We start from the raw sequence: 16,316 nt of genomic DNA, 5'->3' as shown, positions 1-16,316 counted from the left end.
AAAAGTTATACCAAAAAAAAAAAAAAAAACTACACAAAAGAAAAAAATCATGCAAAAAAGAAAAAAAGAGTTATACATGCTTATGCCAAGAAAAAAAGAAAAAAGAGCAAAGACGTAATCCATAATCACACCCATACAAAACCACTCTTAACGTGATTACACACCTCACACAATTCCACACATGCACACTCTCGAACAGAATCATAATAGACATATTGTTTTCAACCACTTTCCGGATGTTTTCATTTTTTCCCCCTTTTTGTTGTTGTTGTTGGCTTTTAATTTTTCTGCCACAGTTCCTTGTCCTTGTGCCTAAATCTTTGGGCACATTCCTGACTATTCTCTGAGGCTAAATTCAAAGCTGAGTAGTTGTTGGGTCAGTGGGTATGTGTGTTTCAACTTTGATGCATACAGTGAAATTGCTCTCCAGAAAGTTTTTTTTTTCTTTTTTTCAACACCAGTAAGAGATTTAGGTAGTAATACAGGAGGGTACCTGGTGCCCCGTTACTTGCCAACACTGGATATATTTTCTAGTTTATTCCATTAACTTTATCAGAAAGGCTTTCTCAAAACAAAACAAAACCCCTAAAATCAGAGGACAAAAGAACGAGTCTGGCTTTACAGTAGGGCGATGCTGCTGATAGGAATTTACCCATAAAATTCCTCCAAGTTGCTTGAGTAAGAAGTTTCTTCGATGCTTTTAGATGGTGTAAAAGAGAGTAAATTATAGGCTTATAATCAGCATTTGCTGCTTAGACCGTTAAGCTTAGTGTTTGTGAATAGGATCTAATGCTGTTGATGAACAAATGCCCAGGGAAAAAGGAGTTTATAATTGCACGAAGGGGACAGCGTTAACCTGCTTGATCTAATGGGTCTTTTTTTCCTTTCAAAACAGGAAAGATGCAAAGAACAATGAAGTGTCCTTTTCTCAGATTAAGTAAGTCTTCAGAGTTATGAGCTTTGAGACATTTAATCCCTCAATCTGTTCAGTGGCTGTTTTGAAAAAAAATTTTTTTTTAAGTTGGTGGAAACTGTTAGGATTTTTCTTAACACGTTTGGCACTGATCATCCAGAAGTTCTTAGTAGCCCTGATGTTCTGCAGGGAACCTGTGTTTACTCGCCTCCTGAAGTTCGTTTCCTTGCCCTGTTCTAGGCAAGTAGAACCGCACATGCCAGATTCTTCCATTTAAAAAATATATTTTGTGATTTTAAAAAGGTGGTTATCAAGATCTAGGAGGAACGAACATGCTCAAATCATGAAGCCAGTCAGTTATGTAATTGGGTCAAGAAGTCAGATTTCCTGATTGACGGTTCAGTGCTTTGTGAATACATTATAGTGACCCCCCCCCGCCCCCCAATTATATTACAGTTTTTCTTCTTTGGGGAAGATGTTTACTATCATCTCCACGGTCATGGTTGAGTCATTTTTTTCTAATTTCTTTTTTTTCCCTTTCCTTTTCCTTTTCTTTCCTTTTCAATGATGAAGACCTAAAAAGTGAGTAATGTCTTTGCTTTTTAAAAAATAACTAGTATTTTTCTCTTTTGAGCGCAAACTCGGTTGAATGCCCCCCAAAAAAAACAAACAAAAAAAATCCTCTTTTGTCTTCCTAGATCCAAGTTAATCAAAGTAGAAAATTTTGAGGCCTACTTTAAGAAACAGCAAGCTGACTCCAACTGCGGGTTTGCAGAGGAATACGAAGTACGTGGTTGGAAACGATGCCTTTTTCATTGCTTTGTGTTCTTCCTGAGAGCTGGGAAACCGCCTGTTTCTGTTTTATGGTAGAGGTTTGGGTAAGAGGTGACCCTCTTGGAGGAAAGAGAGAAGCTCTTGCATGTCACCTGGGAGCCCCGGAAAGTTCTTGAGGAAGGACCCCTCCGTGCTTCCTCCAGCTTCTGGAAGCCCGAGGCATTCTGTGGCTGCGTAACCCCATTGCCTGCCTCCATTTCCACCTGCCTCCCCCCTATGCCTACATGTCCGTATCTCCGTGTCTCTTCTCTCATAAAGACATCAGTGATGCTGGATGCTGGTCTGGCCTCACCTTAGCTCAGTTACATCTGCTGAAGCTGTAATTTCCCATAAGATTGCATTCACAGGTATAGGGGGCTAGAACGTCTCCATAGCTTTTTGGAGGATGCAGTGTTAGCCGTAAGCTCTCTGCACCCCCACCTTGTTCTGCAGTATAAATACTATTTGAACTCTGAGTAAACAAGCAGCCCCTATATTCTGTTTTCAGGATCTGAAGATTGTTGGAATTAATTTACCTAAATACGCAGCTGAACTGGCCGAGAATAGAGGAAAGAATCGCTATAATAATGTTCTGCCCTGTAAGTTTTTCCCCACATCATCTTCCCTTTTCCCATCCCTGGCATCTCATCTCTAGGAGTAGAGGGGAGAGGAATCTGAATACTCACTGGCCACTTCCACGGCCATTCACTAGTTACCTACTCTGCTCAGCACTGTCGTTGGGCATAAGCCATTGAATTCCATCCTCACAATAACCTTATAAAGTTGGTAGGAGGACATTCACCTTGCACATGAGGAATATGAGGCACAGAGGGCTAAGTGAATTGTCCGAAGTCACACAGGTCATCATGGTGCGACCAGACTTGGACCAGGTCCCTCAGTTTCACTCAGGGAAAAAGCCAGAGTCTGTGCTTTGACTTCTTTTATGCTCACAACCTCTTGATTTCAGTTATTGTAGTTCTGGATCTAATGGGACCAGGAGGAAGACAGTAGGGGAGTGAATTTTCTGCTTGTCCTGACCCGTCTCTCATTGGCTGAGTACATTTCACGGCTAAATATGAACTACATTTCAATTCATTCTTTTGTTTGTTTGATTTTTTTTTTTTTTTTTTTTTTTTTTTTTGCTTTTTAGGGCCACACTCTTGACATGTCGAAGTTCCCAGGCTAAGGGTTGAATGGGAGCTACAGCCGCTGGCCTACGCCACAGCCACAGCCATAGCCACATGGCATCTGAACCACATCTGTGACCTACACCACAGCTTATGGCAATGCTGGATCCCCAACCCACCAAGGGAGGCCAGGGATGGAACCCATATCCTCATGGATCCTAGTTGGGTTCGTTAACCACTGAGCCATGAAGGGAACTCCTATTTTGATTCATTCTTGCTTTTGAGAATTAATAATATCTGTACCTCATCGGTAGGGATAACAGCATGGTAAGTTTAAAATGAGAATTTTTTATTCATCATCCCTTAAGATGAAGTATAAACCTTTCTCCATTGAGAGTTTTTTTTTGTGGGAGTTCCCTAGTGGCCTAGTGGCTAAGGATCCAGCATTGTCACTGCTGTGGCTTGAGTTTGATCCCTGGCTTACTAACCTGCACGCCATGGGCGAGACCACAAAAAAGAAAAAGAAAGAAGAACTTCATGGTCCCTTTTTTGGGTGGCAGTTAGGGCACAGAAAGAAGTGTCAGTAGATTGAAGCTACATTTTGATTTATTGCTTTACTGATAATTTCTATGTCAGGACATTCAGTGACATTGTCTGTTTTACCTGAAACTGCGTTTTTCTTTTCTGGCCTAAAATGTTAACTTCTGTTTAGATAAAGGATTTTCTAGCTCCTACCTTCTTTCTGCTCATCCCCACCCCCACCCCTGCCCCTGTGTTGACATTGGACAGTGACTCATGTTCTGAAAGAAATGCTCTTATAACTAGGCCGGTGAGACCTGCCTCGGTGCTGCCCTTCCTGGGTTAACTCACTCGGGATGATTGGCCTGTTCTTGTGAATGTCTGTGGAGCTTTTCAGATCCAGAGTTTGGCTATTGTTTTTATCAGGAAGGTTTTAGGCTGAAACTCATGTTGGTAACCGGGTTTAGAATTGTTTCATTATTTTGCCCAGGGGAAGGTGGGCTAGTGGGTAGTCAGAGACAGGGAGATGTCGCCCCTCCTGACATTTGAATTTAGGGATATTATTTCATTTCTGGGGTTAGACAAGTTAGTGCGTTTTTTGAGATGACAGTATGTAGGAAAAATGAGAATTTTATGTTTTAGATCCTTCCACTTACAGTAGCCGTAGACATTCAGTTTATTCTTGCATTTGGGACTGTCTTCCTATAACAACTTTTTTATGAGAATAGCAGAGGTGTGAGAAACTTAACCTGAGTGTCTATCTACCCTGCCATAGTGGCAGGGGAACTGGATTTAAATTCTGACTGCCATTCCCCAGATGAATGCGCTTGTAGAAATCACTCCATCTCAGAGTTCCCACTGTGGTACAGTGGGTTAAGGATCGGGTGTTGCTACAGCTGTGGCATAGGTCACAGTTGTGGCTCAGATTCAATCCCTGGCCTGGGACCTTCTCATGCCACGGATGTGGCCAAGAAAAAAAAAATCGCTTGCTCTCTCTGATCCTCAGTTTCCTCATCTGCAAAATGGACACAGAAGCTTGTATGGGGGGGTGGTTATAACTAACATGGCTGAGGGCGTTCCCGGGCTCATGCCACACAGCCAAGGATGGTTATAACTGGTTTCATCTGAGAAGGCAGACTGGCATGGGTAAGAGCTTGGGCCCCAGTGCCAGGCTGCCCGGTTGGAACCCAGACTTTGCCACTTACTAGCTCTGCCAGTTGACCATGTAACTTCTTTGTGCTGCAGTCCCATCTGCTGAGAGTGACAATGAAATAAGGTCGTGTAGGTAAAATGCCGAGCCACGCACCTTCGAGATATTTGGTACTTCTTTTTCTCTCTTGGGTGCAACTCACCTTACCCAGTTGCCTCTCTTCTAATGTGGAACTTTTTTCCTTGGACTGTCGCAGATGATACGTCCCGTGTCAAACTTTCAGTCCAGACCCATTCAGCTGATGACTACATCAACGCCAACTACATGCCTGTAAGTGGGGAGAGGGTCTCGTGGCGCTGGCTGGCTGGGAGGACGTCCTCAGAGCCCATCTTGCTGCCTCCTTGAGACTGAAATGTGCGCCTTTCCATTTTGTAGGGCTACCATTCCAAGAGGGATTTCATTGCCACACAAGGACCTTTACCCAACACTTTGAAGGATTTTTGGCGAATGGTTTGGGAGAAAAATGTCTATGCTATTGTCATGTTAACCAAATGTGTTGAACAGGGAAGGGTAAGTATCTTTACTTTTTATTATTATTCAGTTCAATTCATTCATTCATATGTACTGTGATTTGAGGATACGTTTTTTTTGTTTTTTTGAGGATAAGTATTTTAAAAAACATTCTTCTCCGGAAAACAAACAAACAAAAAACTCCTCCAAACATTAGTACCTCTCTTCCTAGAAATGTGTTTTCTTTTTTATCTCTAAGAAGCAAATTTTTATTTTAATTTTTTTTTTGCTTTTTAGGGCTGCACCCGCGGCATATGGAGGTTGCCAGGCTAGGGGTCGAATCTGAGCTGTAGCTGCTGGCCTACACCACAGCCACAGCAACGTGGGATCCAAGCCGTGTCTGTGACCTACACCACAGCTCATGGTAATGCCAGATTCTTAACCCACTGAGCGAGGCCAGGGATTGAACCCGCGTCCTCATGGATGTTAGCTGGATTCATTTCTGCTGTGCTGCAACGGGAACTCCCAAAGAAGTCTATGTTATCATTACGTTCCTTTGTGGGCAGAGAGTGGTCCTCTCTCTTCATTAAGTCGCTGCTGCTGGAGTAAATGGCAGGGGTTGAGTTAAGTGCAGAGGAAGAACTTGTGTGCAGCCCTGTCCTTCATCAGCTCTGTGATGGGTGCAAGCAACCAGCTTCACCTGTGAGATGACCAATTTGACCATCTCATTGATTTTCAAACTTAGTTTTAACATCAGGACCCTTTATGCAAACTTTCAGGCATATTCCCAGATAAGTCTCAGCAGTTTCCTCTCCCCTGTGATGGCCTGGAATCCCTGTACTCCCGCCCCCCACCCTGACCCTTTTCATCCAGGATGAGATTTCTTTTAGTAATAGAATCCCCCATTTCCATAGTGGATCAAAGGAGAATTGAAAAACCTGGGCGAAATTCAGAAAGTCTCTGCCTGAGGCATTGGATATAATGTGCTCTCTGAATCTTTTCATGTAGGTTCAATACTTGAAGAACAGGACAGGAATCCCTAAACCGGTGGTTCTGAAACTAAGGAGTGCATCAGAATCACCTTGAAAGTGGTTCTGCAAAAAGACCAAAAAAAAAAAAAAAAAAAGAAGAGTTCCCGTCATGATGCAGTGGTTAACAAATCCGACTAGGAACCATGAGGTTGCGGGTTCGGTCCCTGCCCTTGCTCAGTGGGTTAAGAATCTGGCGTTGCCGTGAGCTGTGGTGTAGGTTGCAGACGTGGCTTGGATCCAGTTGCTGTGGCTCTGTGTAGGCCAGAAGCTACAGCTCCGGTTAGACCCCTAGCCTGGGAATCTCCATATGCCACGGGAGCCGCCCAAGAAATGGCAAAAAGACATAAATAAATAAATAAATAAAAATAAAAAGAAAGTGGTTCTGCCTCTGAGTTTCTAGTTCAGAGGGCCCGTGGAGGAGCCCAGAGTTGCATTTCTGACAATGCTCAGGGCTGCTGCGCCTGCGGCTCCAGGGTGCACACTTGGAATGGCACCCCGGGGTGGAAGGAGAATCTGTCAGGCATCGCTTCTTTCAATGGTCCTCCCCCGCCTCCCCATTTTAATCTAACAGAGGTTTATCCAACTCCCAAGTATGTGTAAAGTCCTGGGCTAGGGGTTGGGGAAGGTAGCAAAGAAAGTAAGAGGTGATGCCCCATCATCTTAGCTGTGATATAGAAGGTTGGCTTCAGCATCTCCTTCTTGCATTAGAACAGGGTTGTTATGCAAACAAAAGGCCACTGATTATGAATACAAAGAAATGTTATGGTGCCATTGAGCTTGGGGCCTTAAACACGGAACATTCTCATGTATCTGTTCGCCCAATGAAAAGGACATATTAAATTAACAGAGAACAAGAAGACTAATTTAGATGGGCCCTTGTTCGCCATTAGTCAGAAGAGAAGAGAGTGTTACTGACTCTGGGGGAAAGGAGAAGGGAGCCAGTGTGTTTTCTGCCTAGATGCTCCATGTATGTTGTTTTTTCCCTGTAACAACCCTGTGAGGGAAGCTGAGGCTCAGAGTTTAAGAACTTGCCCACAAGGGAGCAAAATAAATCCAGTTGGTAGATGACCAACCTGGGCAAAAACTCCATGTCAGTGTATGTCCCAGTCCTGTGTTCTTTCTTGGAACAGTGGTCCAGAAACCAGGTTTTTTTTTGGCCATGCCCATGATATGCAGAAGTTCCTGGGCCAGGGATGGAACCCATGCAACAGCAGTGACAGTGTGGGATCCTTAATCACTAGGGCCTCTAGGGAGCTCCCAGAAACCCAGATCTTTAAAAAAATACGGATTCTTGGGCCAAAGTCAGCATCTCTGGAGGTGGGAAACCAGCATCTGTTTTTAAAGCAAAATAAACCTCCCATTTTTTTTTTTTTAAGTCAATTACCAAATGGGGATTCAGATATTTTCAGAGAGCAGTTGTTTCCTGATTTTTATTTCTGTTCACATCTGCCCACTGACTTTATAAAAAATCAAAGACCTGCAAATGATTTATTCTGGTTCTCTTTATTGGTGTGTATGTATTGCCATTAGTGTGTATCTAAAAGTATTGGGGAAAGTTCTTGTTTCTTCTAGTTGCTTAGGGTTATGGGTCAGTTGGAGAAGTTGTTCGGTGAGCAGTTAGTGGAATGGCTACTATAGGGCCTTGGGAGGGACTGGATGGGCACAGCATCGCCTGTGGAGGAACAGCCTCTGCTTAGCTGTAAATCAGTTTTCTTGCAGAAATGGGGGCTTCGTGTTGGCCAGATCTTCTGATCTTTCAAGAAAAGCCAGAAATCTAGATTTTTGTGAGAAAACTCCCAAACTTAAAAGAGTTGGCAGGAATCATAAATTAAAAACAAAACAAAACAAAACTCAAAATTCCAAGAGTCAGAACCCAACTAAGGGATAGACTCAGACCCTGGTGCTGGTTTTCAACATCTGATCTCCCCTGAGAGGCTTTACTGATGGATGGCAGATGGTGTGATCTGAGTCTTTGCGTAAAAATGCAATTTTATTTTTTTCAGTCTTTATTTTTTAAATTTTTATGAAAAAATTTTTCACTATCGTTGATTCACAATGTTCCGTCAATTTCTGCTGTTCAGCAAAGTGACCCAGTCATACGATTTTATTCTAGACGAAATGTGAGGAGTACTGGCCCTCCAAGCAGGCTCAGGACTACGGGGACATAACTGTGGCAATGACGTCAGAGATTGTCCTTCCAGAATGGACCATCAGAGACTTCACAGTGAAAAATGTAAGTTAGAGGTCAAGATGGATAGATCTCGTAGTAAATTAACATACATGAACTTGGGGGTGAGACTTTTTAGGGTGACATTAACCCATTTTTTTAATGCATGATAAAAATATTTTTGCTTTCTTCTTTACAGAATTGAACAATCCATATGTGCATATCCTCTAAGGCAACCTGTTAGCGTTTCTTCCTCCCTCCCCTCATCTTCCGTCCTTCCAATTAACGTGTAATTAATTACGCTTTACTTTCTTAGGGAAAACTGCCCGTTATTCTTTTTTTTTTTTCTTTTTTTCTTTTTACAGCTATACCTGTGGCAGATGGATGTTCCCAGGCTAGGGGGCAAATCAGAGCTGCGGCTGCTGGTCTGTACCACAGCCACACTAGATCTGAGCTGCATCCGTGACCTATGTCACAGCTTAGGGCAATGTCAGATCCTTAATCCACTGATTGAGGCCAAGGATCGAACCCACATCCTTGTGGATACTAGTTGGCTTCTTAACCCCCTGAGCCATAGTAGTAACTCCTTCATGTTGTTTTTAAATAAAATGAATCTTAAGAGCATGACTCAGCATCTATGACTCCTTTTCTGCCATTTACAAATGGCCATCAGGGGTGGCCATTTGCTGTTGAGAGCAATTTATAATGACAGTTACAATAGTAGGATTCCAGGGCATATGCATGTGGCCTTCTCCCTAAAAGTTAGAAAACAAATCCAATTAAATTCTGTAGGCATTCTAAGAAGTCAGTTTATGTGTCCTTTTTATTTTATTTTATTTTATTTATTTATTTTTTTTTGTCTTTTGTCTTTTTGTCTGTTGTTGTTGTTGTTGTTGTTGCTATTTCTTGGGCCGCTCCTGCGGCATATGGAGGTTCCCAGGCTAGGGGTTGAATCGGAGCTGTAGCCACCGGCCTACGCCAGAGCCACAGCAACGCGGGATCCGAGCCGCGCCTGCAACCTACACCACAGCTCACGGCAACGCCGGATCGTTAACCCACTGAGCAAGGGCAGGGACCGAACCCGCAACCTCATGGTTCCTAGTCGGATTCGTTAACCACTGCGCCACGACGGGAACTCCTGTCCTTTTTATTTTTTTAAGGGTGTTTAAAAATAGACGCAGTGTCCTGAGTCCTTTCGATATCTTTTAATGGCCAGGCAAATTAGTATAACCCTCGGCAGTTTATAGCAAAGGCATAAAAATGTCCATTCCTCTTTGATCTGGTGGTTCCACGTTTGAGAATCTGTCCTCAAGAAATAATCTGAAATAGAGCAGAAACCATTATGAATCTGCACGTTATTTATAATGGAGGGGAAATTTGGAGACCATGCAAATATCTAGCTTTTGGAGAGTGAATAACTAAACTGTAGGTTGTCTAGTCACTGCCGTTATTCAGCTATTAGAAATGATATCATAATTACCAGGAGAAGATACAGTGTAATTAAGTGAAACATAATAGGGGAAATTTTATGCACATTATGAAGAGTACATAAAAGAAAAGCCTAGAGATTAGATTCAGTGGAATTTAATCTTAGGAGGGGTTGGTGGGTTGGGTTCTAGTTTATCAGAATTATCCTTGAAGATTTCCTAAGTCATTTCATATTACACTGATGTACTCTATTACCCCTTTACTCATTGCTGTGTCTTAAAGGCTCTGGCTTTGACTAATATTTATTTCAATTCCTTCTCTGGAGATGCTGTCAGAGCAGTTAATTGTGCACTGAATGGGCCACGTAAATGATCCAACTCACAGTCACTGAGAAATCCTGAAAATGTCATGCTTATTTCTATAGCTTTCACCCAGCAGACTGGCTTATCCTTGGTTGCTTTCACTGTGTGGGGTTTGCTCTTGTGCAGGGAAATCATGAGTGGAATTGCCTACCTCCTTAAAAAAAAATTGTTTTTAGATTAACTAAACTCTAGACTCTATTCTAATTTCTCCTTTTCCCACTAAAACCCTTTCCTGTTCAGGATCCAATCCAGGATACCACACAGCATTTAGTAAAATAGTATTAGTATTATTTTTGTCTTTTTAGGGCCTTGGTGTATGGAGGTGTCCAAGCTAGGGGTCTAATCGGAGCTGTAGCTGCCAGCCTTCACCAGAGCCACGGCAACACGGGATCCAAGCTGAGTCTGTGACCTACACCACAGCTCATGGCAACGCCGGATCCTTAACACAGTGAGAGAGGCCAGGGATTGAACCTATGTCCTGATGAATACTAGTCAGATTCATTTCTGCTGAGCCACGATGGGAACTCCTAAAATATTATTTTTAATTACATAAAATATATACAAATATATTTTCCCTTTAAAAAGTGGGGCCATAACTGATAGAGCTGAATATTTCCTTTGCCTGCCACCCCCAACCCGACCTTCTTTGCTCCTTTTCAGAGAGAATACTGAAAGTCTGAGCTCTCCCTGACTCTCTTCTTGTCTCTCATGGCTGGTTGCTACCTTTGGATGAATACTTTTTAGGGCCGCACCCTTAGCATATGGAGGTTCCCAGGCTAGGGGTCGAATTGGAGCTGCAGCTGCCAGCCTACACCACAGCCACGGCAATGCCGGATCCAAACTGCATCTGTGACCTACACTGCAGCTCGTAGCAATGCTGGATCCTTAATCCACTGAGTGGCGGCAGAATTGAACACTCATCCTTATGGATACTAGTCAGAGTTGTTACTGCTGAGCCACACTGGGAACTGGATGAGTGCTTTTGGTTAAATCTGTGATTATTACATTTGTACACGATGAGACTTCATAGTACCTCTTCCCTGACTGCCCTTCTGCCTTACTGTTTTCCACTTTTTTTGGGGCCATTCCCTTGGCCTTCAGAAGTTCCCAGGCCAGGGATTGAACCCATGCTGCAGCAGTAACTAGAGCCACAGAGGTGACAACACTAGGTTCTTAACTCACTGAGCCACAAGGGAACTCCATCCACATTTTGAATAATGTGAATGCACTGCTTTTGTGATATCTCTACATTTTTTAAAAATAAGTACACTTCAAGAGTGCCTCAGCAGGTTAAGAACCCAACTAATAGCTGTGAGGATGCAGGTTCGATCCCTGGTCTCACTCAGTGGGTTAAAGGATCTGACGTTGCCATGAGCTGTGGTATAGGTCACAGATGTGGTTTGGATGTGGCATTGCTGTGGCTGTAGTGTAGGCTGGCAGCTGCAGCTCTGATTCAACCCCTAGCCTGGGAATTTGCATATGCTGCAGGTATATCCCTTAAATAAAAAGAAAAAAAAACTTCAAAGGGTAGCTGTCATAAAGGAGATGGAAATGCCTGCAGCCCAGGTGACGTGAGGTCACTTCCCAGGTGTGGGGGTAATGAGTACAGGTGAATCAGGGACGGCACGGCCCACCGTGGGTGGAGTTCTGCTAATTAAAGGTATGCACTTTGGTCCATGGTAGGAAACCAGTCTGTGCATAACTAGCTCTGTTATAGTGAGGTCTGTATTCTCCTTTCTATTGTCTATCTGAAGTTGAAATAGATTTTTTGTGGGGGGAAGGGAGCCCTTTGTCAAACCCTTACAATTCTAAATGTTTATTTGGTGCTTACTAGTTGCTTAGTTATTAAATTCTTTGAAAGACGTGAATTATGAGGGAGTTCTTGCCCCAAAGGCCTTGATTATCTTAGTTGCATTTATGTAAATTCATTTTTGGTCAGTGACATTTCCAGGCAAGCTCAGGGATGGGGTTTATGAAGCTCTAAGGAGGTATAGGTATAAGAATATGGGTGCATGATTGGCAGGAGGCTGTGGGGGAAAGGGAAGATTCTAAACTCAAAATCAAAGGACAAGGGACTTTTGCCTCTGAGCTGAGTGTTAGAGAAGTTGGAAATTTTGCCCCCCCGCCTTTTGTGGGCACCTCACGGCATGTGGAAGTTCCTGGGCCAAGGATCAAACCTGTGCCACAGCTGTGACCTGAGCCACAGCAGTGACAATGCCTGATCCTTAACCTGCTGAGCCACCAGGGAGCTCTCTCCGTCTTCTTTAAAGGGGGATAACAAATCCTCCTGCTTGGCATATGATGAGGATTTGATGAGCACATCAAAATCCAGGCAAGCACTCTGAGCTGTTGTCCTAATGTACAGTTCTATTCGGTGGTCATCACCACTATGCTGGGCTGCCCTTCATCTGTCCTGTGCAGTGCAGCCTTCAGGTACTGCTGGATCCTGTTGCCTTTCTCTCTCAATCTCTCTTTTCTTGGCCTTTAGATTCAGACAAGTGAGAGTCACCCTCTGCGTCAGTTCCATTTCACCTCCTGGCCTGACCACGGGGTTCCCGACACCACTGACCTGCTCATCAATTTCCGGTACCTTGTTCGTGACTACATGAAACAGAGTCCTCCAGAGTCACCGATTCTGGTGCACTGCAGGTATGCAAATGGTGCTTCATGTCTGACAGATTTCAAACATAATTATAAATACGGGCACTTTTGGGAAAAAAAAAAAGCCTAGGAGGGAATGCTGTAGGTATTTACAAATTCAAGGAAGATTTGGCTAAGGGACCATGGATTTATTCCCTGAGTTTTGTTGCTTTAGAACAGGGGTTTACAAACTATATATACCCTGTGGGCCAGATCTGGTTGGCTGCCTGTATTTTTAGAAAACTTAATCTATTGAAATTGACTTCTTATTTATAGTATTTTCTTATAAAAGATTTCAACTTTACAAAAATATAGAAACTAACAACAATTTAGTAAAGCATAAACATGAGGCTGTATATTTTTCTTTTCGTTAATAGTACATTAAAATATAAAGTCTCTGAGTTCCTGTGTGACCCAGTGGAAACAAATCTGACTAGGAACCACGAGGTTGTGGGTTCGATCCCTGGCTTTGCTCAGTGGGTTAAGGATCCAGTGTTGCCGTGAGCTGTAGTGTGGGTCACAGACGTGGCTCAGATCCTTCGTTGCTGTGGCTGTAGTGTAGGCCAGCAGCTGTAGCTCTGATTAGACCCCTAGCCTGGGAACCTCCCATATGCCATGGGAGCGGCCCTAAAAAGAAAAAAGAAAAAAAATAAACAAATAAAATAAAATATAAAGTCTCTACTTACAAATCTCCTATCCCATTCTCCTTCCTACATAGTTGAAGTTGATCTGTATCATTCCTTTGCATGCTTTTTGTATTTTACTACATATGTATGATGAATGTATCTATGGCTTTATATGTCTTTTTACTACATAGGTATTTTGCTGCATATGTACGTATCTATGGCTTTAAATGGCTTTAAACTTTCACCAGATTTTATAATGTATACATCATTCTGCAGCCTGTTTTCTTTAGCATTTTTGTTTGCTGTTTAACAGTATTGAAATGCAAACTCTATTTGTTTATTTAAAAATGTTTTTTCAGTGTGCCATTGTGACTCCGTGGGTTAAGGATCTGGCACTGTCACTGCTGTGGCTTGGGTTGCAGCTGTGGCACAGGTTCAGTCCCTGGCCCAGGAACTTCTGTATGCCATGGGTGTGGATCCTCCCCCCCCGCCCCATTTTCTTTCAACATACAAAAACTATACACACATGAATGCCTGCAACTTGATGAGCTTGGAGATGCACATACCCCTGTAAACCATCACCACAGTCTACTTGGGTGCCTGCTTTTATAAATAAAGTTTTATTGGAACATAGCCATGCCCATTTGTTTACATACTGTCTATTGTTACTTTCATGCTGCAATGGCAGAAAGAGTCCATTTTGGTCTGCAAAGCTAAAGCTATTTACTACCTGGCCCTTAACAGAAAAAGTTTGCCACTCCCTCCTCCAGAACAATAAGACATTAGCTTTGAAAAGAAAAGAATTAATTTCGGACAGAAGAAGGGAATAACTATGAAACTTGCCGTCCTCAATACGGTTGACAGTTTGAATGGGACTGAGATTCAAGAAGCCATAGTGAGGTGTTGTATTTGTGGCATTTGACGTGAAGGTAACTTTCGGACTTGGGCCCCAGTTCTAAGCTAGTACAGTCTGCCTTACTGAGGTTTCCATCGAGCCAATGGTTAGGGGTCCTGGACTGGACCCTTGATGCCTGATGGTGGAGGAGAACACGCTATGTGGACAAATGGGGAAATGGGAGTTTTGCAGGAGAAGTGACTCATGCTAACGTGCTCGCGTCCCCTTTCTTTCAGTGCTGGGGTGGGAAGGACAGGCACTTTCATTGCCATCGATCGTCTTATCTACCAGATAGAGAACGAGAACACTGTGGACGTGTACGGGATTGTGTACGACCTCCGAATGCACAGGCCTTTAATGGTGCAAACAGAGGTGAGTTCAGCATCGGTGTTTGACACTTCGCCCTTCGCGGCCATGTGTAAAAGCTTGCATCGTGTCGCACACTTGTGTTAAAATATCCCACGCTTTCAGATCTCTCTGGCTCTTGGCTCTGAGGTAGCACTGGATTTCTTGTGAGACCGTAAAGCCGTGTGGGGTTGGACTTCCCCGCGATACTGGATTCAGGGACGTAGTGGCACTGATAACACAGTGGAGCCACAAACCCAGATAGTATCAGGACCCTTCACCTTGCTGCCACTGACTCTCCGAATAATTGAAGCAAGTCCCTGATCTTTGGCTTCTGGGTTTTAAACTCACAAAACTGGTCTTTTCATTCCTCATTTCTAGGAAGGTCTGACTGTCCTTAAAATAAGTTAATGAGGAGTTCCCATTGTGGCTCAGTGGATACTGACTGGTGTCCATGAGGATGCAAGTTCAATCCCTGGCCTCGCTGAGTGAGTTAAGGATCCAGCATTGTTGCAAGCCGTGGTGTAGGTCACACGTGCAGCTTGAATCTGGCACTGCTGTGGCTGTGGTATAGGACTCATCTGCAGCTCAGATTCAACCCATAGCCTGGGAACTGCAGGTGCGGCCCTAAAAAAACCAAAATGAAATGGCCTTATCAAATATGAATGATCTGAAATAGCATAAAGCTGCTTTAAGCATTAATACTTCGGTAAATCCTCACTCCACCCTGTGGGTGTTAGAGAGGGTTAGTTATCATAGTTATGGGGGGATGGTGCCCAGTTGGGAACATGCACGCTTAATATCTACAGTGTTACCTGTATGAAACTCTTGGGTTTGGCTTTCCCTGAAATGTTCCTGATTTAACCAATATGTTCAAGGCATGGTCTCAGTAAGTGTTATCAGGAAATAGCCTTTCTCAAAGCTGGAGGTTGAGAATGTGCCTTGACCAGGCTGAGAGCAGAATATTCATCTTGTATCAGGCTGGTACCGTGTCCCAGTTTGGAACTCTGTGAATATGTGCTGTGTTTCTGAGTCCAGCAGAGAATATTCTAGAGACCTGGGTATACCGTGTGCCTTGGGGTGAGCTGTGTGACTGGGGTGGGAAGAGTGGAAATCATCTCCTGTGTTGGTTGGAAGACAGTTCTTTTTTTCTGTTATAAATAGAGTTGAAGTTCTCAGTCTTTTATCAGGTTTTGAGAAGCACAGAAATCTTATACCTGCATACAAATTTTCTTGTCCTCCCCCCCATTTTTTAATTGGCCATACCTATAGCATGCGGAAGTTCCAGGGCCAGGGATTGAACCTGTGCCACAGTAGTGACGATGCTGGATCCTTAACCCACTGAGCCACCAGGGAACTCCTTGTCCCTTTAAAAAAAATATTTTGAAAATAATATAAATTTAGGAGTTCCTGTTGTGGCTCAGCGGTAACAAACCTGACTAGTATCCATGAGGACTTGGGCTCAATCCCCGTCCTCCCTCACTGGGGTAAGGATCCAGCGTTGCCATGAGCCGTGGTGTAAGTTTCAGTCTCAACTTGGATCTGGTGTTGCTGTGGCTGTGGCATAGGCTGGTAGCTACAGTTCCAATTCGACCCCTAGCCCAGGAACTTTCATATGGTGTGTGGGCAGCCCTGGAAAGACCAAAAAAAAAAAAAAGGAAAATAGGAGTTTTTATTATTGTTGTAATTAAAAATAATTATGGAATATGTGCACACTCCTCAAATAAAAAAAGAAAATAATATAAATTTGTTCATACCAAAAAACTTAATAGGACAGGTTTATATAGGAG

General features: G+C 43.3%; 1 protein-coding gene across 1 annotated transcript in view; it reads left to right on the top strand.

Moving 5' to 3' along the window:
• PTPRJ (protein tyrosine phosphatase, receptor type J) overlaps positions 1 to 16,316 on the top strand; it is a 176,335-nt gene that overhangs the window by 154,647 nt on the left and 5,372 nt on the right. Inside the window, exons 16-24 of the mRNA XM_021083062.1 lie at positions 896 to 937; positions 1,487 to 1,495; positions 1,612 to 1,699; positions 2,235 to 2,325; positions 4,779 to 4,852; positions 4,958 to 5,092; positions 8,177 to 8,296; positions 12,509 to 12,669; positions 14,418 to 14,553. Coding sequence (XP_020938721.1) covers positions 896 to 937; positions 1,487 to 1,495; positions 1,612 to 1,699; positions 2,235 to 2,325; positions 4,779 to 4,852; positions 4,958 to 5,092; positions 8,177 to 8,296; positions 12,509 to 12,669; positions 14,418 to 14,553 — 856 coding nt within the window. The remainder of the gene's footprint in view (positions 1 to 895; positions 938 to 1,486; positions 1,496 to 1,611; positions 1,700 to 2,234; positions 2,326 to 4,778; positions 4,853 to 4,957; positions 5,093 to 8,176; positions 8,297 to 12,508; positions 12,670 to 14,417; positions 14,554 to 16,316) is intronic.

Source organism: Sus scrofa, chromosome 2 (assembly GCF_000003025.6).
Source record: "Sus scrofa isolate TJ Tabasco breed Duroc chromosome 2, Sscrofa11.1, whole genome shotgun sequence".
In the NCBI taxonomy this organism is placed as follows: Eukaryota; Metazoa; Chordata; class Mammalia; order Artiodactyla; family Suidae; genus Sus; species Sus scrofa.
The sequence above is the reverse complement of the archived record's forward strand: the minus strand, read 5'-3'. Positions and strand labels throughout refer to the sequence as shown.